The 23,546-nt window shown below is 40.5% G+C and overlaps 1 protein-coding gene and 1 non-coding gene across 2 annotated transcripts; both read left to right on the top strand.

Annotated features, from left to right (window-relative positions):
• Positions 1-3,239: 3,239 nt before the first annotated feature.
• Positions 3,240-10,144, top strand: LOC113640731 (G-protein coupled receptor 22). Its single transcript, XM_027143357.2, has 2 exons — positions 3,240-3,432; positions 6,471-10,144. Exon 2 carries the CDS (start codon positions 6,546-6,548, stop codon positions 8,562-8,564), a length of 2,019 nt encoding a protein of 672 aa, XP_026999158.2. The 5' UTR covers positions 3,240-3,432; positions 6,471-6,545; the 3' UTR covers positions 8,565-10,144.
• Positions 10,145-16,511: 6,367 nt separating this feature from the next.
• Positions 16,512-16,584, top strand: trnaf-gaa. The gene has a single exon. It is a non-coding gene; the product is annotated as a tRNA-Phe (tRNA).
• The last annotated feature ends 6,962 nt before the right edge of the window (positions 16,585-23,546 follow it).

The following is a 23,546-nucleotide window of genomic DNA, read 5'->3' on the forward strand; positions in this document are numbered from 1 at the left end:
TTTGTATGTGGTAAAAATGATTAAAATTTTCAGTTTGTCTGAACTGAGTAATGCGTTTTAATTTGGTTCTTAAGATCTTTCGGTCTGTTCATAGAGCGAGCATACTGTAAACTTAGAACAGGTTATAAAGAGCATAATAAAGCTTTTATTAGGTATATGCATTGACGTAATGGACTGAAATCTGTTGTTTTGTTAAGTAATGAATTAATTACTTCTTGGTGTGTTATTTCCTTTAACAGTACATCTTTATGTGCTTTATCCCTCTTATACCACAGAAATTTGTGAAACTTTTTTTTAATGTTTTAATCTATTTATAGTTATATTTGTAACCCAAAGGTTGTGGGTTCGAGTCTCGGGCCGGCCACGACTGAGGTGCCCTTGAGCAAGGCACCAAAAACCCCTCAACTGCTCCCCGGGCGCCGCAGCATAAAGTGGGCTGCCCACTGCTCCGGGTGTGTGTTCACGGTGTGTGTGTGTTCACTGCTGTGTGTGCACTTTGGATGGGTTAAATGCAGAGAACAAATTCTGAGTATGGGTCACCGTACTTGGCCGTATGTCACGTCACGTCACGTCACTTTATATTTAGTGTGAGAACATCCCTGCTCTCGTTTATGTTATAGTCATTCCCTCAGCAGCCTTTCGTTATTGTATCTCAAGGTTAATAGAATAAAAACGCAGCTTGTCTTGTTAAACAAACCCCTCTGTCTAGTGAAGACTGTTATAAACCCCTGACACTGAACAATCCCTTTCATAAATGTTAAATAAATGTCTTCTATGTTTGCTACACAAGTCCATGTGGACAGACAGACAGACAGACAGACAGACAGACAGACAGATAGACAGATAGATAGATAGATAGATAGATAGATAGATAGATAGATAGATAGATAGATAGATAGATAGATAGATAGATAGATAGATAGATAGATAGATAGATAGACTTTTTGTTCAAAAACAGTTGAAAAATTTATCAATTGGCTACTGAGCTACTGTTTGAGCTGCTGTTATAGAAATGAATGAACAACTTCTGACCAATAACAATCGAGCACTGTGTTATAGTTAGTAATATTCTACTGGATCCTATCGAACTGGGATGCTCCAACAAATTGTATAATATTTATTTGCAGTTTCATCACTTACAGTTTTTGTAATCTTAAAAATCTGTTTCCAAAATGCATTCTCTCTCTCTCTCTCTCTCTCTCTCTCTCTCTCTCTCTCTCTCTCTCTCTCTCTCTCTCTCTCTCTCTCTCTCTCTCTCTCTCTCTCTCTCTCTCTCTCTGTTTGTGTGTGTGTGTGTGTGTGTGTGTGTGTGTGTGTGTGTGTGTGTGTGTGTGCATTTTTCTCTCTGCCTTTTGGCTGTGTTACAAATCACTTAGCCACATCTCATTGCAATACATTGAGAGTAATTAGGCCAACACCTCAGATCTGTCACTCAGGAACCATTTTTACATTCGTAATGTCTCATATATATTCAGATATTTAGTATTTAGTATTTCCTGCCTCACTCATTTCACTCTCTCGCTCTCAGTGTTTATTTTTTATTTTTTTTTCATTTCAATCCCCACTTGAGTTTTCTGCCACACTGTTACATTTGCTGATAGAGATTGTGAAATTCTGCTAGATGATTCTAATTGTGAAAATCATTATATCTTAGTACTGAGTCACTGTAGATGTCTGAGGTTTTTCTATTGTATTAAAATTACTTTGAACTGCATGTGAGAATTGTCTGGGAAATGTAGGGCAGTAAGTTAAAGGAATACTTCAACAATTTTCAAACTTAACTCCATCCTGTGGTTACCTCAGACATGGTGAGGAACAGAAACAAGGCTTTAACTGTCAAACAAAATCAAGGACTGAACAGCACACAAGTAAAAACCATTAGAAAATCGAACCAAAAATCCATAACAAAAGCACATATAATTAATGTCTATGCTTAAATATCCAGTGCACATGGGGCAAAAATCCAGTGCCTTACCTCGCTTGAATGGCATGTCTGTCTACGAATCTATGAATCAGGAACCTGGTTCTTACTCTTATAAACTTAACTCTGAATAGACTTTCTGACTTTTTTCTGAAGTTAAAATATTTATTTTCTTTTCTAATTACATTCATTTTCTACCGCTTATCCGAACTACTTGGGTCACGGGGAGCCTGTGCCTATCTCAGGCGCCATTGGGCATCAAAGCAGGATCCACCCTGGATGGAGTGCCAACCCATCGCAGGGCACACACACACACTCTCATTCACACTATGGACAATTTTCCAGAGATGCCAATCAACCTACCATGCATGTCTTTGGACCGGGGGAGGAAACCCCCGAGGCACGGGGAGAACATGCAAACTCCACACAAACAAGGCTTAGGTGGGAATCGAACCCCCAACCCTGGAGGTGTGAGGCGAACACGCTAACCACTAAGCCACCATGCCCCCTTTTCTAATTGCAGTGACATTCAGTTTCATTTTGTCCAACTGGTCACAGATATTTGATTAAACTGCCATAGCAAATTTATCTGATCTGGTCAAACTTGATCTGGTCAAATCCCAGCATCAACAAGCAAATACTGTTAGTCCCACGAGTGATTGTTTTAACCCTCAACCGCTTAAGTCACTCAGTTGTGAGTCACTTAGGATAAAATCATCAGCCAAATGAAGTACAGGTAAACTTTCCCACACCTGAAGTTCTTGCTATTTGCTATTCCATCAACCTTCACAATTTGCTTAGTTAGGGAGTGAAATTGGACCTCTCTGTGAGGTGTGGTGTGATATCACTGTAGTTGCTGTGCTGTCTTATTTATACAACACAATCTTTTTTCAGGTGTAAAATAACCAGAACCTGTGCCAATGTGGGTTTCCTCCAGGTTTTCTGGTTTTCTCCCACCTTCACAAAAGGCTCATTAGGCTGGGATCTCACCCAGTGTTTATAGAGTGATGCTGGGATTTATTTGTGACATCTATTGTTTTGTGCCATCTCATGCCACGACTATTATTATTTAAAAGTAGCATGCATGCATTAAATTTGCGCTAATTAGTGTGTGTGTGTGTGTGTGTGTGTGTGTGTGTGTGTGTGTGTGTGTGTGTGTGTGTGTGTGTGTGTGTGTGTGTGTGTGGTGCGCATCCAAATGACAACAAACTATCTGATTATCTGGTTGCAACGGTTAAGGATGGAGTTTAACAATAGATTATTTAATTAATTAATAGGAGCACGCGTAAGCACAGACGCACGCGCGCGCATGCCTCCGGTGCCGTAAGATCCCCGCTGATGTACTCGACTGTGTGATGCGCGAGATCATGACGGTCACGTCACGCGCGCGGATGGCCAGAGCGCAGAGTGGCGCGAGGAGGAGCGCGGCGCGCCGCAGTGCCATGTAGCCTAGCAGCGGGAGGGGGAGGAATCCCGGCGCGTGACTCCGCGACTCCTGCACGCGGGACGAGGTGAGTTACAACCATCGCTAGGGCATCATTCTTTATAGAGATATGTTTTAGGCACATTCGCAATTGTATCGTTATGGCGAACTATGATGAAAATAGCGCGTGAAGCTTGACGCGTTGCGCTCCATCTGTGGCGAGCACTCGGTTGTGCAAGCAAACAACACCAGCGCGATCCGTTTACCGGCTGTGTTACAACCTCATGCTGCCTGTGGAGCTGCCAAATTGGAAAAAGCACGAAAATTGAAGATACGGATTCATAGTTTTTTGTGTTCTTTTAAAACCCTTATATATAACTATAGTCTGTGAATCGATGTGTATTTTATTCTAGTGTCCCGTAACAGAGTGCCACTATGCTGCTGTTATGATTGGCATTTTTTTGCCACGGTTTTAATAGCTTGTATTAATGTACCCATTTTGTTTTATTTTGCGTATAATTTATTGCAACTATCCAAAGTACACTCATAATTGTGCCATATATCATTATCATCATCACCACCATCATCATCACCATCATCAACATTATGCATGTGCATACGTTATGTAATCTAATGCAGAGAAGGGAATAAAATGCTGTACGTTCAGAGGTGTTTCTTAAACTTTTATGCTCCTCGACCTGCTCCATTTATGCTCATTTCCATCACACGAGTTTCATTATCTGGTAATGATGCAATGAAATGAAAATAATATTATGTTACAAAAATGAGAATTGTCAAAGCCAACCACTGTTTACAGGAAATTTAGTGGACTGAAATCAGCTGTGGATGCACCTCACACCTTATGTTACTGACTCTGTTCAGGTTCTTTACATGTTCTCCACATGTCCATGTGGGTTTTCTGCAGGTCCCTTTACTCAAAAACATGCTGGCTGGAGGACTGGCTGGGGGGTGGGTGGGTGGCTGGGTTTGCCCCATCTTGGGTGTATTCCCAGCTTACACCCAGTGTTCCCTGAATAGGCTTCAGAACTTTAACCAGGATAAAGTGCTTACTAAAGACGTGGGAATTAATGAATGAAAATCTGACAACGTGTGACATCATTTAAATGTGACATCATATACATTTTAGTCCTTTTTCTAAAAAAATGTGCTAATAACTAAGAATTTCTTCCTGAGGTGATTAAAAAAATTTTTTTTTCATGTACTGTAGATAGTTACTGTAGTTGGATATCCTGTTTTGTCTAGTCCACAATCTCTGATCTGATGCTACAGTGAGTAGGAATTTTTAAGTAAAAAAAACATGGTTATTGAATGAGTGGGAAATAGTGTATAATGTAATGATGCATGCTATTATCAGAATTATCTGACGTTTCTCTGCTGCTGTGAGTCACCATGACAAGCCTCTAATAGTACTTCACAGCACTGTGTCAGGGGGTTTGGGGGTAAATGTGTGTGCAAGCTCAGATAGGTCAAAAACATGACCATACCCCAGGTTTAGGCTTAAATAAAGTGAGGTTACAGGGGTTAAACTTCACACATGTCATAAGTTTTAGACCTACAGTACTACTTAGTATTATCTAAAATGTGATAACCACAAACTTCCAGAAAGAGTGAAAAATCCTAAATCCTGCATCCTGTAGCTTTAACTTTTGAATGCAGAAGTGATGAGAAAGGCATGAGATGTGCCAAATAGTAATTTGGAGAAAGGAGAGAAAAGATGATGGATGGAGCGTTGGAGATGTAAACATATGCCTCCTGTGAATTTACAACTCAGCATTCTACTGCACCTTCTGCCTCTCTCTAGCTCCTGCCCATTTTATCTCAGTCTGACATGTGTTACAGCCATCAATCATAATTTTCCATCTGTGAATCATTTTCGCATTGCCGTGTAAACTGTATATACTGTACATTAGAGATATTTTTAAAAACTACACAAGTTTGAATCTGGTTCCATTTTTGCCAAATAAACTCGTGTTGTATTGGTTTTTTTTTTCCAGACCTGATCCCTTCTCACACAGGGACCTGCAGATGGGCTCATTTTTACTTTTTTTATTTTTTTATACTTTTTTTTAACATTTCTTTCGATTGCACAGTTAAACCTGCAGACCAGTTGCCATAGTAACAGCCATCATAGAAATGGGATCAGCCCCCAGTCAAACTTATTTATTTATTTATTTGATTAAGGAGTCGTTTTGGAATGGTGGCGTGTACCGATGTGATTTTAAACCCAACCTAACACAATTCAAGCTGATTTCAACTCTCAGGACACCTACTGTCATTTTTTACTGTTATAGCTCTGATATTTCATAGCATAAAATTTCTTACTGTCATAGTACGATGGTATTATTTCAGTTTGGTTAATGTAAATAATATGCAATTTAATAATTTTATTGCAAAGCATGCATGCCTCTTAAACAAGCAGGTGAATTAAGTCGATGCCATAATACAGAACAAGCAGGTGAGTTATGTCAATGTCAGAATAGAGGCTGGACAAAGCAGCTGTCATTGTCATGAACAGGTCATGCATGATTGCTCTTTTTATTCTACAAAGATTTATATCTTACTGCCAAATCAATATCTCATTGCTACTGACAGAACTGAATGCTACTGTTACCTGAGATCGATTCATGCACATAGTTACTGAACTGACAAGAACAAAAAGATTGAGATCATAAAAAATATTAATTAACTCAATGGATATCTACTTGACAGCAGGCACATAATCGCCATTGTATTCAGAAATGATGCAAAAACTTTATGACAAATTATTTTATTATTAAATAACTTAATTATTTAATGTGAAAACTTTTTTCCTTTTGAAACCTTTTATTTTTTATTCTTTTATTTTTACATGAAATACAACAGTGTTTTACTGCAATACAATATTCACTTTGTCTTTGGTTCATATTTAATTATCTGATACAAATAACTGAGCTGTGACATTTATCACTGTACCGAAGTTAATTTTTGTTCCTGACTTTTGAAAAGTCACGTGCTATAACATTCACGCACGAAAAGCTTTATTAACAACAATGTCACACTATGTAAGACCGGAATTGATGTGAATCATGTTATTATAGTTATTATTTTTTTCTCTCTTTTTCTCAGGCTTGTCAATCACTCAATTATATGAGTGGGTGGAGCATGACAGATAGGTGTGGCTGGCAATGTGTGTGACAGTGCATGATTGTTTCCATGGAGACAGATGGCAGCTTTTCCGAGGGCCCCACACTCACACTCCTACAGTCAAGCGATGGTGTGGTGGCGGGGCTTGTTGAGACAGAGGAGGCGTGGCTCGGCTTCCGGGCCACAGTGAGTGCTGTGCTGCTTTTGGAGTTTCTGCTAGGTGTTGGCGGGAACCTGACAGTGTTGGTGTTGTACTGTGGCCACTGTAGCCTTCTTGAGTCAGTTAGCCATGCTGTCACACTCAGCCTACACACGCTTGATCTGTTGCTCTGTCTGCTTTGCCTGCCCATCACTGCAATTCTCCTCCTTATGGGTGGAGCATCTAGCCCTCATCATGTCCTGCTCTGCTGTCTACATGAATCAGCAGCCACCTTTGCCAGTGTAGGAACGGCACTCAACCTGCTGCTCATTAGTCTTGATCGCTATGACATCAGTGTCCGTCCAGCCAATCGTCTGCTTACGCCACGGAGAGCGGCATTTTTGCTATTCGGAGTGTGGATGGTGTCTTTAACCTTGCCAGTCTTGCCATTTGTAGAGGCAGGGCTCGGTGCTGGGGCAACAGATAGAGCACCTGTTTACTCAAATAGCACTTTGTTGTGTTCTCAACTAGTAGGGACTCTTCAAGCTCACCTCTTTCTGCAGGCTCCCATCTTCCTGTGCTCATTGGCCGTAATGTTGTTTACTTACTTACGCATCTTGCAGGCCCTGCGCATTCGCATCGGACATCCAGCGAGAGCTCAAAAAGGTAGCACACAACTCGTCCGGCGCCCCTGGCAGCGTCGTAAGAAGTCTGCACGGTCACCAGATAAAATGGCAAAGACTGTATCTGTCTCTCCACCTCCCCTATCTACTGGACCACTTGTGGCCTCAGACACCATTACCACAGTGACCATGAACACAGAGACCAACACACCATCAGTAAACACTCCACTAAGTCTAACCCCAACTGCAGCCACTGCAGCTGCACCTTTTGTAGGCTTATCATTTGGAGCTGTGCCTTTGAATCCTATGCCTACACTGTCAACCATAATCATGCCTCTAAACATTAACCCAAATGCTTCCACTGTCAATCCAACCATACCACTAATCCCTAATCCTACTATATCCACTATAACCACCCATCTGAACCCTAACTCAACTACACCCACCATAACAACCCATCTAAACCCTAACCCCAATACATCCACCATAGCTATAACATTAAACCCTAACTCCAATATATCCACCATAACCAGCCATACCAACCCTCACTCAGCTACATCTACTCTATCCTTTTCTCTAAACCCTACACTGAATCAAGTTAATAACACACCTACATCCACCATATCCTTTCCTGTAAACCCTAACCCAACTATATCCACCATATTTGTATCTCCGAAACCCAGCCCGTCTCCTTCCTCCCCACCTATACCTCCAAACTACACCCCATCCACCATAACTATACCGCTAAACCCCAGCCCCTCTATATCCACCATAACCACACCTCTCAAGCATACTGAATCAACCACAGCCATGCCATTTAATCCTAGTCCCACAATATCCACCATGCCCTTAAATCCCACTACTACTCATCCTCCACCAAGTGTTGGAGTTGGGGCCTCAGTTTCAGCAATCTTGGCTCTGCGCCGAGCTGTAAGACGTCACAGAGACCGAAGGGAAAGACAGAAACGTGTCTTCCGCATGTCTGTCATCATTGTCCTCTCTTTCCTGCTATGCTGGGCTCCTCTGTCTATTACACCACTCATACATCTAGCCATCGGTCCCTCTGATTGGCTGGAGCACCTCAGGGTCTGCTTTCTAGTGCTTGCCTACTGGACAGTGGTGCTTCATCCACTGCTGTATGCGTTCACGCGGCAGAAACTGCGTAAGGTCCTGCACACACGTCTGCGCAGGCTACGCAACAAGAACAACAACACAAAGACAATGGCTCAAGTAAAGCAGAGGCATCGGCGCAAGCAAAGGGCAGACTGCAGCGATGCTACAGACCGCTGCCTAATGGAGGCTGTCCGTGAGTGACAACCTGCAGTGTGTGTCTGTATGTGTGAGGTGCAGGGAACCAGCGGAGACATCAACTCATATTGCTTGTCAACAGTTCTGTAATTTATTCTGTACAGCGATAACAAGAAGCACACGTTCCAAAGCACACTGAGCTCAGAGAGAACCACAGGGCAATGTCTAATTAACCATAGCCACAATTCAGATTTAACTCTTGTGGTGCTAGAAAACAAGAGTGTGTCAGTGAGTGTGTAAGAGATCAGGGGCAATAATTTCATAAACCAGGGCATGCATGGAAGAATTTCCATGCAGAATAATTCTTCTAACACTGGCATTATATAATATGAAGTGAAGCATTTATTCACATTATATATAAACCTGTGTATATGTCATATGTCTAGAATGTTCAATATGGATAGAGTGCAATAGATATATTATTGATGTTTACGATCAGGGATGTAAATACAAACTATGATTAAATGATGATTATTAACTTTAAGCTGAATTTGGAAAACAAATGCAACAGGGTCTATGTTTATGTATTTGTGTCTATATATATATATACATATGTAGTAGCATTAAATGATTTTCACTCATTTGTGATTATTGTGTATTTTGCAGTAGATCAGCAATAAGACTGAATTCTATAAATAAAGTTAGATAGTTCCTTGTTTGTTGTTCACATTTTAACTCATGTTTACTCCAGACGTTTGGCTGCTTTTCACCACTAACAACACATTCAATGAACAAATATTTAGATGTTTTTTCTTTGTTTCTTTTACCCGAATCCTTTCCACCTCTGTACCACAGGTGTGATTTACAACAGAGAGGAATTTCAACACATGTCCATGTACTGAAAAAAGAATAGATATTTCTGTTTACTTCAAACTTCCTTATCGTTGAAGTGATTTTTGATATAGATGGCGGTTTGTGCTGCACTGCAGGAGGCGCATAGAACTTGTAGAAATGTCAATGTAAATGACATGTAGTGGTGTGAAAATGCTTCTATTTTTCATTTTTTTCTATTTTTAAGCCCTTTTCATAATTCATTTTTACTATCTGTGTAGTTAACAACTCAAACTTGTATGCTGAACGAACAAAATGAAAAATCTATGTTTTATGGAACAAATATTAAATTTTCTTCTGGTAAAGTTGTCTGTAAACAAACACTTATTTAACCTTTATGAATGGAGTCTTCAGTTAGAGGTATAGCTGCAACTTCATATGGCATTTTCAGGAGAGAGGACTTGCTCAGTAGAGTGATTAGCTCTATAATTAAACTTTTCTGTGATATTAACTTAAAGAGAGAAAAACAGAGGCTGGGTAGACATTGACTGTTTATAGCTGTTTAAACATCAGCAAGAACAGGAACAAACTTGTTTCATTGAGATTTCATGATGTTAAATGTAACTTGAAAAGGATTAAAATTTAAACTATGACTTAGTTCTTATATTTAATTTTATACTTTTAGCTGGTTGTAAATTCTATATGACATCGTCATGTGCTTAAATTGGAAAATCGGTGTAATACCATATGGGTTATTTTCCTGTAACAGCACAGTGTGTGTTGGGGCGTGGTTATTGTGAATAAATTATGTAGTTGATTATGTGTGTGATTGTTTTTTGTTGTTGACCTAGTGACAGTGCAGTTGTTAGTTTGGATTTTTAAATACTAACATCTACTTTTTATTAAAAAAAAAGAAGAAGAAGAAAATCCCAGATTGGCATCGGTCTCAAACACACGCCACAGTTGGACCCTGCTATAGATAGATGAATGAAAAAATGTAATCAAGGTGTTTACACTCTATTTTGTCACATATACAGTACATTACAGCACAGTGGAGATTTATTTCTTTGCATATCCCAACTGAGGAGTCTGGGGTCGGAGCACAGGTCAGCTAGTATTCAGCACCCTTGGAGCAGGGAGGGTTATGGGCCTTGCTCAATTGCCCAACAGTAGTAGCTTGGCAGCACTGGGGCTGGAATCCTTAACCATTTGAGCCACCACTGCTCCCCTAGAATGCGTGCAATGATGCTAGTACACATAACAAAGAAAAATATTCCAGTTCCATGTGTAATTCACAATAAAAATAGTTTTGTCACAAGTGTGTAGAATTGCAGTTTAGAGTTTCTTCATGTTGCAGCTCCTCAAGTGCAGCATCAAGCTTTTCATACTCATTCACCCAATTAGAGTAAACTCATTTTATTTTAACTGTGCAAAGTCAAAGAGGCCAATTAAATCCCTCCTGTGCTCCTCTTAACACCAAAGCTTTGACAAAGTCGATCGAATCTGTTGATTGAGGCACTCATGAAGATGTTTCTTTAATTAGTAAAAGGGTCAACTCTCTAATCTCTCTGTTAGAGGTGTGTATTAATCTTTAAAGACTCATTGTCCACTGGTATGCCACTGGTTATCCTCATTATTAGTGATGATAGTGGCACTCCACAGGTGCACTTTAATAACCTTAAACTATATTAATGTTTGATGACACACAGTGACATTTAGGGAAAATGTTTGAAGACTCAAGTCCAGTATATTTTGGCGGCGTTAAATGCACCAAAAGATATCACTAAACCAGGTTAGGTTTTCTTTTTTTTCTTTTTTTTAAAAATCTCTTTCATTTCAGACAATTACAAAACTGAGATTTTATCAGAAAGAAACAGTAACAAAACCAAAATTCAATAAGTAATAAAAGTGACAAAGAAAGAAATAGAAAATAATAACAATAAATAAATAAATATATAATAAAGCATTCACACACACAAAAAAAAAGAAAGAAAAAAAAAGAATTAATTTGATTTAAAACATAATAAATAACAAACAGGCCATTCAAGACTATCAAGCCAGTAAAAGGAAAACAATTAAAGGTTGTTAAATACAAAAGTTTAAATTATTTATTTTATACAAAAAGCTTAAAATATATAGATTTACTAACACTAACACTGATTATTAGTGTTCAAACACAGATTACAAATATCAGCTGTTAGAAAGTTCACAAAAATTGATAAAGCATGTAAACATTTTTTACTAACATTTGAAATTATATTTGTTATTTTAGAGGAATTTTTAACATAAAATATACATTTGCTTATGTTATATTATTTTAGTATATAACAATTTAATTAACAAAAATAATTTTGTTTTATAAAGTGTTATTCACACAGTGCTGCTATATATTATTATTCATTTAATATTATTAGATTTTACTTTTATGTTTGCCTATTGTACTATTTTATTTTTGACTATCTTTAATTTATTTCTCTTTTTTGGATGCAGTTTAAATGCACTAGAGTATAGGGTTTTTTTTTATGGTACAAGGCTTTTAATGACAGAGCTTCAAGTCAGCAAAATAGCATTTTGATCTTGTGTCTTTGCTTACACCAGGTCTCAGTAGGTGGTACTATTACCACCATGTAACACTCCACCCACATCAGTGCCTTTTTTTCTGACCAAAAAATACAGACAGAAATAAAGAGCTACAATGGAACCATGTTAGCTATATGCCAATTTTATATCAGCAAATTATGCTTGCTGTGACTATGATGAAATGATGACAGCTGCATCCTGAATGTTTGATTAGCAAAAGCTTAAAATACATCTTCACCCACAGAGAGGAAAAGAAGATGTTTCAATAAGGACATTACATCATTTTAGATTTACAAACACCTACAGGATGGGTACAAGCACTCATCCTTCACCTCCTTCACCTACCGTCTGTCCCTCCCAAATCATTGAACCATGACAAAGAGAGTAAACGAGAGTCAGGAGAGAGAAATCAGAGAGGATTACTCACTATATCTTATCAAAATATTACCATGCATTTCATTCATACAGTTCAAATTCTTTTTTCCTCAGATGTCATTTTTAATCTCATCCATTTCCTTTCCTGTCATTTTCTCCTCTTTTATTTTAATGTAGCCCTCCCTCTCTCCTCCTTCATCTGCCTCTGCGGGGGAAAGTCACCTTGGAGGAGAGAGAGAGAGAGAGAGAGAGAGAGAGAGAGAGAGAGAGAGAGAGAGAGAGAGAGAGAGAGAGAGAGAGAGATGCTGTGGGGGTGGAGGAAAAAGGAACCATGCGGTGCACTAAAGCCTTGAACACAAGATAGAACTGTAAGCAGCATTCTGTAGCAATAATGATATTACATTACAAGCCCTTAATAACAGGAACTTGTCACTAAGAGGTATAATATGCATATGCGTATTTTTTTATAGAAATTGTGTTTATTGAATAAGTTTATTTTGAATATTTTTTGAATATTTTTTTTAATAATATTCTCTCTCTCTCTCTCTCTCTCTCTCTCTCTCTCTCTCTCTCTCTCTCTCTCCATGCTACAAAAAAGATCCTTTCTTGCAAAAAACACGTTTTATTTATGCCATGCTTTAACAACAGACATCACATAAAGATATATGGAGATATTTGTTGAGCAAGCCAGAGCTTGGGGAAGAAATGTTGAGCAAAATCAAGCAGGGGTCATGTCCTCTACTGAGTGACATTTGATAGAGCGATTTAAAATTATTACAACATACAGGTGAGGAATAGTTGAAGCAAGAAGAAACTTAGACATGAACTCATTCATTTTCTACCTACTTTATCCGAAATTCTTGAGGCACGGGGAGCCTGTGCCTATTTCAGGTGTCTTTGGGCATCAAGGCAGGATACACCCTGGACAGAGTGCCAAACCATCGCAGGGCACACACTCTCATACTACGGACAATTTTCCAGAGATGCCAATCAACCTACCACGCATGTCTTTGGACCAGGGGAGGAAACCAGAGTACCCGGAGGAAACCCCCGAGGCACGGGGAGAACATGCAAACTCCACACACACAAGGCGGAGGTGGGAATCGAACCCCCAAACCTGGAGGCAAACGTGCTAACCACTAAGCTAAATGTATATTAATTTATTTATTTTTATCATTATTTTTTCTTATTATTATATATTTATTTCTTTTTTCTCTCTCTTCTGTGTTTTACAGAAGTATAGACACAGAAGAGAGAGAAAAAAGAAATAAATATATTTTATTTCAATGGCAATGGCAATTGTTAAAAGCACTATAAAATAAATTGAATGGAATGGAATGTTGATGAGAGAAATCAAGGTAAAAATTTTCAGGAAGGTTATAGTAACTGAAATGATCACTCTTTAAACCCACGATGAGCAGAATCTCATATTTATTATCTCATATTGATCAGAATCAGAATCAGGATTATTGGCCAAGTGTGTTGACACACACACAAGGAATTTGGTTCCAGCTGTTTGTAACTCTCAAAAGTACAGACATAAATAACACTATACTATACAAGACAGGACAATACAGACTATACAAGACCATGCAGACGATGTGATACAATATAGACAGTATTAGTATTAAATATGAATACTAAATATATATGGCTGATCGGTTATGTGCATAAAGTGTGAGAGTGCATGGTAGTGCAAATAAACGTATTGTGCAATATTATGCTTTTTGTAAAATATACAGCAGCAGTAGTGTGTGTGACGTACGGGTGATGTGAAGACTGACAGTTCTGATAATGCAGTACTTATAGATATGAAGCAGGGAATATAATTATGGTGAGTTATTAATCAGATTGATTGCCCGGGGAAAGAAACTGTTCCTGTGTCTGGCAGTTTTGGTAAACAAAGCTCTGTAGCGCCTTCGTGAAGGGAGGAGCTGAAAGAGGTTGTGTCCAGAGCGTAAAGGGTCAGTAGTGATTTATCCTGCCTGGTTTCTGGTTCTTGTATTTTACAAGTCCTGGGGAGTGGGCAGGGGGGACACCAATTCATTTCTCTGCTGTTTTTACTCTGTGTTGCAGTCTGTTCCTGTCCTTTTTCTTGCTGCTTCAAAAAGTTGGTGATGGATGTGCGCAGGACATCTTCTACGCTAGTACATCCTCTGCTGGGCCATTTAGTTAATGGAGTTTATGTTGCACTCCCATTTCAGGTCTTGGGAAATTATAGTGCCCAGAAACTTGAAGGCGTCCACAGATGACACAGGGCTGTTGGATATTGTGAGGGGGTGTAGTGTTGAGGGGTCTTTCCTAAAGTCCACTATCATCTCCACAGTTTGAGGGTGTTTAGCTCTAGGCTGTTCTGACTGCACCAGCTGCTTCACCTCCTGCTGGTATGCAGACTCATTGCCATCTTTTATGAGACCAATGAGTGTAGCATCATCTGCAGATTTCAGGAGTTTAACAGTTGTGTCACTTGAAGTGAAGTCATTGGTATAGCGGGAGAATTGCAGTGGGGAGAGGACACATCCCTGTGGATTGCCAGTGCTGATTGTCCAAATACTAAGGAAGAAAATGAAAGGAAAGTGATGTGATGTGACATACGGCTAAGTATGGTGATTGTTCTCTGCATTTAACCTATCCAAAGTGCACACACACAGCAGTGAACACACACACAGCAGTGAACACACACACACCGTGAACACACACCCGGAGCAGTGGGCAGCCATTTATGCTGCAGCGCCTGGGGAGCAGTTGGGGGGTTCGGTGCCTTGCTCAAGGGCACCTCAGTCGTGGCTGGCCGAGACTCTAGAGGTAACACCTCCCAGTCTCACCTGTTGTTTCTTGCCTGTCAGGAAGCTGGTGATCCAAGTCAAATCAAGTCAAGAAGCTTTTATTGTCATTTTAACTATATATAGCTGTTGCAGTAGACAGTGAAATGAGACAATGTTTCTGCAGGATCATGGTACTACGTAAAACAAAGACATAGCTAAGGACTTAGTAAGTAGTTCTAGCCACATATAGTGCATCTGTTCAACCTGGTGCAAACAGTGCAAGACAAGACAGAAAGACAGTGCAGGACAAATTACATTACACAAAAGACAAAACACAAGACAATAAACAAAAACAGCACTGACCAGTGTAAATACTGTATGTCCAATCAATATTGCATGTGCAGAAATTCCGGAATGAACACAGTAGTATTATAGCGGCAGTTACATGAGATATTGTAAAGGATTGTGCAAAACAGCAATCAAATGAAATGTGAGACAGCATGTGTAAAGAGCATAAAACAGTGTGCAAAACTGCATGTAAACAGTTTGATGGATGTATAATGGAAGAGTGTGTAATTGGTGTAGGTCTATGCAGTCCATACATTTGATGAAGTCTTCTTCAGATCCATACATTTGATGAAGTCTTCTTCAAATCCATACATTTGAAGAAGTCTGATGGCTTGTGGAAAGAAGCTGTTACACAGTCTGGTCATGAGGGCCCAAATTCTTCAGTACCTTTTTCCAGATGGCAACAGGGTGAAGAGTGTGTGAGAGGGGTGTGTGGGGTGAAGAGTGTGTGTGATGGGTGTGTGGGGTCATCCACAATGCTGTTGGCTTTGCGGATGCAGCATGTTGTGTAAATGTCCATGATAGAGGGAAGAGAGACTCCAATGATCTTCTCAGCTGTCCTCACTATCCGCTGCAGGGTCTTGCAATCCGTGATAGTGCAGTTCCTAAACCAGACAGTGACAGCAATCCTAACTCTGGCCTGCTTATACAGAGTTTTGTCCTCCCCTCTGTAGGCATCATCCTTGGCATGTCAAAAAAAAATTCAGTTTGGATTGTTGTTATTGTATTTTTCAGAAGGTTTTGGTTGGCACACACACGTCTTAACAAAAACTGATGTACGGTGTCAGTCAGTTCATCCAGGCTGTCAGTTCCAGCCTCAAAAGTACTCCAATCGGTGCAGCCAATACAGTCTTGTATTGTAGTTGTCTTGTAGTTCTTGCTATGCCTCACTGGTCCATCTCTTAACTGTTTTTACTACAGGCTTAGTAGATTTTAGTTTCTGCCTGTATTTTGGAATAAGATGAACTAAGGTTGCCCTGGGTACATAGCCATACGCGGTTATTTTTTATTTAGCATAGCATATTACATAGCTATTAATATTTAATACACCATATTATAAAGCAGAAGAGGTCTGAGGAGTAACATTTTCAGTCAAAGCGCGGCATAACGTGTGGCCGAAATAGCTCAGTTGGGAGAGCGTTAGACTGAAGATCTAAAGGTCCCTGGTTCGATCCCGGGTTTCGGCAAAACACGAAGTGGCGTTTTTTTTTTTAAATAAAATATTGAAACTTCAAGACATCAAATACATGTAACAATAAACGTGCGATTTCGAATCTTATTTGTGTTTCTGTACATGTATCACTAACACTCTAACATCACTAAAAAAAATTTTCAATGATTTAATTTGCACTATGCATTATGTATTTTACATCTTTATTTTATTTAGAAATATATTTAGTGATAATGCATTCGACCTTTACTTAATTTGTCCGCAACTGTATGTTTTCAGACTACACAGTAGTCTGAGCGCAAATGCGCATGTGCGATTTGAGATGTGGTTCCTTCTAAACACCACTAGAGGGGGCGTTTGTACCTGCTAAACCGCAGTGCCGAAAAAAATAGCAAGTCAAGTCAAGAAGAGTTTGTTGTCATTTCAAACATATAGCTGTTGCAGTACACAGTGAAATGAGACAACAATTCTCCAGGATCATGGTGCTACATAAAATAAAGACAGAGTTGAGGACTTAGTAAGTCCTAGATACATAAAGTGAACTGTACAACAGGCCCGGCTCCAGATATGAGATGAAAGGTGGGCCAAGTGATATTCCAGGTCGGCCGGTCGAATTGGGGTGGTGGGGTGGTGGTGCTTCTTTAATGCTTTAATCTCTCATGTCTATGGTTTTAATACCATATATTTAAGACAATTGTTAGGGTTGTTTGTTATTGTGTTTGTGTTTTCTTCATTTTTAATATTTTTTTTGTACATATTTTGGAACTATTTAGTAACTTTATATATAAATAGGGTTAACATGTTTATTTTTACATTCTCTCTTTTTGCATTTGTAATATTTTTTTGACCCCTTAACAGATCTTTTATCAATTAAGTAACTTTAGATTTGATAAATAGGGGCAATTCTTTTGCACGCATGTTTTTGAAGACCGCGGTCACGTTCTAATGTTGCTTTCTAGTTTCGAAAACCTGTCGAAACGAACGTGTCATTTTCAGAGAAAGCAACATTGAACACTCGACACGGAGAACAAAAGCATGCATCGCAATCTACAGAATATTCAAGCCACAGCCATGACTGATAACAAGTGGCCGAAAAACATCTCTCTCTCCCTCCAAAAAGAGTTCGGGGGTATGATTTCAGAACCGGCTGGTAAGGATTCGCCATGTTTAAATAATTTGGGACAGAATTGCTGGATGAGGAGGTAGTAGCTGTGTCCTGGAGAGATAAAGTGGATTTCTTTTGTCCTTTCAAAACAAGAAATCTGTACATGTTGTATTTTATTAGGCTATATATAGTGTGTTAATCAAGTTCACTAACGGTTCTAATAAAGTTACTGTGACTGTCATTTATAAGCACATCCGTTTACCTCAAAGGTTGCGTGAATGTGAATGAATGAGCTAAGTCTGTCTGTCTGTCTAGGAGGGGAAAAAAGGGGGTTGGGCAGAAATTAGAAAATAACGTATCTTGAGATGAATTGAATATCGCACCAATTTTGTGATTGGCTATTATGTGGTGTGGGGCCAGGGTGGGCCAAGCCTCTGATTGGGTGGGCCAGGCCCACTCTTGCCCCCCCGTGGAGCCGGGCATGCTGTACAACTTGGTGCAAACAATGCAGGACTAAAGACAATGCAAACAAACAATACAAGACATTACACAAAAGACAATACGCAAAAGCAGTGTACTGCTTATAAGTACTGGAATGAACACTTAATATAGTAGCAGCAGTTATACTCAGATAGCAATTACGTTTGGCCCACATGTGGGTATTATCAGGTACATATGGCCTAGATGTGGCATGGCTGAACAGATATGGGCCAAATTGTGGCCATATTTGTTTTGCCATAACTTTAACATCTTCGGGAAATGCTCTTGGTTCACAACTCATTTTGAGGTATATGGCCCAGATAACAACGAACACATGAGCTATGTTATTATGTGTTGAGCTATGGCACACAGTAAGAAACACTGACTTGTGGTATAAACATTTGGCTTATACATGGAAAAACACAGGAATCCCGAAATCAAGTGTGGCAGACATCTGCCGTTCCACACCTCAGGTTGCTATGCATCTTCCCTCCTATTGGTGGAGTGAGACTACGGCATGACTTTGACTGAGACACGGGCATTGGGGCAGTGGGCTACGTTCAGTGATTGGCACTTTAAAGTCATACAATTGAAATATGCAGCATTATGTGTCAATATTGCATGTTATTAAGCGTTTAGTTATTAGTTTAATTGAGGAAGGGGTCAAATTAGCTAATATTTTCCTCAGTTTAACAATACAGTTTAATGTAGCCTCATGGGGGTCTGCTGTTTTGCCATTTTAAATTCCGATGTTTTTGGCTATAAATCAACAGTATGTACACAAAGTATTGTATGTCATGTTATATCATTGTGAATTCAGGCGACGCAGTCTGACATCGGTGTTAATGTTCAATTTCTCTTTAAAGTTCTCTGTACAAGTTACTCAGATTTTTTTTCTGTGATTTTTATTACTCTGAGTTGAACCTAACATTAATACATGCTTTAAAACATTAATTTTGGTGTAAAATTTTGGTGACTCTTTGAATGTTATTTATATTATTAATATTTTTTCTTAATATTTTCAACTGAATTCCACTTAAATTATTAAGTACAACCGAGTAGCTGTAATTATTTATTCTTAAATGTTTTCTTAAATGTTTACTCTTAAAGCTGTAATTATTTAAACACTTGTTGAAAGTAAATTGTTTTGAGTACATTTGTTGTTGATTGTTTCATTTACCTTTGAGTTAATAAGACTTTTACATACTGTCAGCTGCATGTGGGGCACATGTGGCCCATTAGATTTTAACAGAACTCAACCATACTAAAATTGCATAAAAGGCTCACATATGGGCCACATAAAATTACATTTGGCTCATGCTTGGTGGACTTATAGCACTGCTTTGGTTCAGTTTTGGCAAAGGAGATGTGGGCCATATCTGTTTATCTGGCCCAAATATGGGGCCAAAGGAAATTTGCTGACTGGGGACTTATTATAATGTGTTGTGCAAAACACATAATACATTATCATTAGTATGAATTTTTGACATTTTAACAAAATATTGTTAATTTAACAAAATATTGGGAGAGTGTTAGACTAAAAGTCCCAAGTGCAATCCTGGGTTTCGACAATTGGTTTATTTGGACAGAGGTGGTGAAAGTTCATATACACAAGTTATATTGCCAAGAAGCAACGGAACTCCAATGAACTTTGCAAAGGGTTTTTGGCTTTGCATCTTGATGTTCGTGACAAGAACATGCTTAAGCCCACTTGGTAAAAGAAGCTTGCATGGTACAAATAGAGCAAATCTGAAACCAGATGCTTTCCACCTGGTCCGCGCTAGAGTGGTGTGTGAAAATCTAGACCTAGGTCTAGGTTTTTCACACAGAGGTGGTGTGTTAGCCCCGGAATAAGTGCATTTACTGTAACCCCCCCTTCACATTAAGTGAAAAGACAATCTTGTAAAGAAAGAACAGAATATTATTGGTATGTTGGAATATTATTGGTATGGTATTATTAAGAACATAGGATCAAATAGATCTAAAGTGTTGTACTTTCAGTAATTTGTTTTTAGTAAAAACAATTAGAAAAGTGAAGAAAACATTTCTTTCCTTTTCCCTACTCCTCCCTGTTTTTACTCACCTTTTCCTTTTTCAACTCCTTCTAAGCAAAAAGTCATAACACACTTCATACAATTCCTAACTTAGGTCCTAACAAGTCCTAACAAGTCCTAACAATTCCGAACTACAAGTCCTGACAGTTCCAAACGGGGCAAAACAGTCATTGGCCGAAACATAGACATAATCACTTGGCGCGAACAATAAGCCTTATTGCAATGAACTTTGCAACACCTTGTGGCTTTGGAACTTGGTGTTCTGAACAAGAACTTTCTTAAGCCCATTTGGTAAAGTAAGTATGCAGCAGAGCTACATTTAAATAACTCCATAATTTTAAAATTTAGAATGCTTTGGGTGTGTTTTTGGCTCGACGAGTTGGCTGAGAGGTTAAAACGTTGGAATGCTAATCCAGTGTGCTCTGCAAGTGTTGGTTCATATCCCGCCCTTGTCGCCGACCTCCTCTTTATCACATTCATTTGTTGCAGGATAAATGCACTTGAATGTGGTGTGAAAATCTAGGCTTGGGTTGTGGTGCAGGTAACATGGCCAAGCCGTCTAAGGCACTGGATTGTGGCTCTAGGCTCTTCTTGGGCTTGGGTTCAAATCCCAAAGGCTTTATAATGGTTGTGGCTGCCAAGCCTTTTGGATATGAATCTTAGGAAAAAGGGTTGCTGGTACCCAAGAAACTCTCATTGGCCGAAGCAGAGGGTTGGGGCGGGACAAAACAGTCATTGGCTGAAACATAGCCTTAGTCACCTGGCGAGATCAATCGGTTGTATTTGAAAAAAAACAACAACAACATTTTATGACATGTCCTACTGAGTACGATTGTTTATGTGACAAAGGTTTGTGGCTGTACAAAAATGCTAATGCAGAGTGATTTGAGATTTCATTTAAATTTCGTGAGGCTCTGTACGAGACAGAAGTGTAAGTATATCAATATGACAGGATGTGATTGCAATTGCACCTTTATATTATTTTATTTTAACAGAATTTTAATTTGAAAATTGGTAAACTTTGTATGTTTGTGAAAACAAAAATAAAAAAGTTAGTATGTGATTGTCATTTTCTGAATTAATATTTAGAATAATTATCCATCCATCCATCCATCCATTTTCTACCACTTATCCGGGGCCGGGTTGCGGGGGGAGCAGTCTAAGCAGGAACACCCAGACTTCCCTCTCCCCAGACACTTCCTCCACCACTTCCAGGGGAATACCAAGGCGTTTCTAGGCCAGTCGAGAGACATAGTACCTCCAGCGTGTCCTAAGTCTTCCCCGGGGCTTCCTCCAGGTTGGACATGCCCGGAACACCTCCCCAGGGTCCACCTCCCCATCCGAAACAGATGCCCGAGCCACCTCAGCTGACCCCTCCCAATGTGGAGGAGCAGCGGCTCTACTCTGAGCTCCTCCCGAGTGACTGAGCTCCTCACCCTATCTCTAAGGGAGCGCCCAGCCACCCTGCGGAGGAAACTCATTTCGGCCGCCTGTATACGGGATCTTGTCCTTTCGGTCATGACCCAAAGCTCATGACCATAAGTGAGGGTAGGAACGTAGATCAACTGGTAAATAGAGAGCTTCGCCTTACAGCTCAGCTCTTTCTTCACCACAACAGATCGGTATATCGACCGCATCACTGCAGAAGATACACCAATCCGCCTGTCGATGTCCCGCTCCATCCTTCCCTCACTCGTAAACAGGACCCCAAGATACTTAAACTCCTCCACTTGAGGCAGGAGCTCTCCACCAACCTGAAGGGGGCAAGCCACCCTTTTCCAGCTGAGAACCATGGCCTTGGACTTGGAGGTGCTGATTCTCATCCCTTCCGCTTCACACTTGGCTGCAAACCGTCCCAGTGCATGCTGAAGGTCCTGATTTGAAGAAGCCAACAGGACTACATCATCTGCAAAAAGCATAGACGAAATCCTGTGGTCCCCAAACCAGACTCCCTCCGGCCCCCGACTGTGTCTAGAAATCCTGTCCATATAAATAATGAACATGACCGGTGACAAAGGGCAGCCCTGCCGGAGTCCAACATGCACCGGGAACAAGTCTGACTTACTGCCGGCAATGCAAACCAAACTCCTGCTCCGGTCATATAGGGACCGGACAGCCCTTAGCAGAGGGTCCCGGACCCCATACTCCCAGAGCACCCCCCACAGGTCAAGACAAAGGAGACTGTGGAATGCCTACTCCAGATCCACAAAGCACATGTGGAGTGGTTGGGCAAACTCCCATGAACCCTCCAGCAACCTAGTGAGGGTATAGAGATGGTCCAGTGTTCCACGCTCAGGATGATACCAGCATTGTTCCTCCTGTATCCGAGGTTCGACTATCGGACAAATTCTCCTCTCCAGTACCCTGACATAGACTTTTCCGGGGAGGCTGAGGAGTGTGATCCCCCTGTCGTTGGAACACACCCTCCAGTCCCCCTTCTTAAATAGAGGGACCACCCCAGTCTGCTGGACCAGAGGCACTGTCTCCAACCGCCACGCGATGTTGCAGAGGTGTGTCAACCAAGACTCAGGGAGGATTTCATCCACCCCCTGTGCCTTGCCACCGAGGAGCACTGAGCTACCTCAGTGACCTCAGCTTGGGGATCGACGAGTCCACAATCAAGCCCTCTGCCTCTGCTTCCTCAGTGGAAGACATGTTGGTGGGGTTGGGGAGATCCTGGAAGTACTCCTTCCACCGTCCGAGGATGTCACCAGTCGAAGTCAGCAGATTCCCACTCCCACTGTAAATAGTGCGCGCAGGGCACTGCTTCCCCCTCCTTAGGCGTGGAACCAGGCTCGATAGGACTCCTTCTTCAGCTTGACGGCATCCCTTACTTCCGGAGTCCACCACCGCATTCAGGGATTGCAGCCACAACAGGCACCGGAGACCTTACGGCCACAGCTCTGTGCGGCTGCGTCGACAATGATGGTGGAGAACATGGTTCACTCGGACTCAATGTCTCCAACCTCCCTCGGGATCTGGTTGAAGCTCTGCCGGAGGTGAGAGTTGAAGATCTCTCTGACAGGAGGCTCTGCCAAATGATCCCAGCGGAGCCTCACAGTACGTTTGGGTCTGCCAAGTCTGTCCAACTTCCTCCCCTGCCATCGGACCCAACTCACCACCAGGTGGTGATCAGTTGACAGCTCCGCCCCTCTCTTTACCTGAGTGTCCAAGATATATGGCCTGAGGTCAGATGAAACAACCACAAAGTCGATCATCAACTTCCGAACTAGGGTGTCCTGGTGCCATGTGTACTGATGGACACCCTTATGCTCGAACATGGTGTTCATTATGGACAAACTGTGACTAGCACAGAAGTCCAATAACAGAACACCACTC

This window comes from Tachysurus fulvidraco, chromosome 5 (genome assembly GCF_022655615.1).
Source record: "Tachysurus fulvidraco isolate hzauxx_2018 chromosome 5, HZAU_PFXX_2.0, whole genome shotgun sequence".
Taxonomy (NCBI): Eukaryota; Metazoa; Chordata; class Actinopteri; order Siluriformes; family Bagridae; genus Tachysurus; species Tachysurus fulvidraco.

What these genes read in the sequence shown, in the direction of transcription:
- LOC113640731 (XM_027143357.2), top strand. Translation starts at nt 6,546, where the DNA reads ATGATTGTTTCCATGGAGACAGATGGCAGCTTTTCCGAGGGCCCCACA.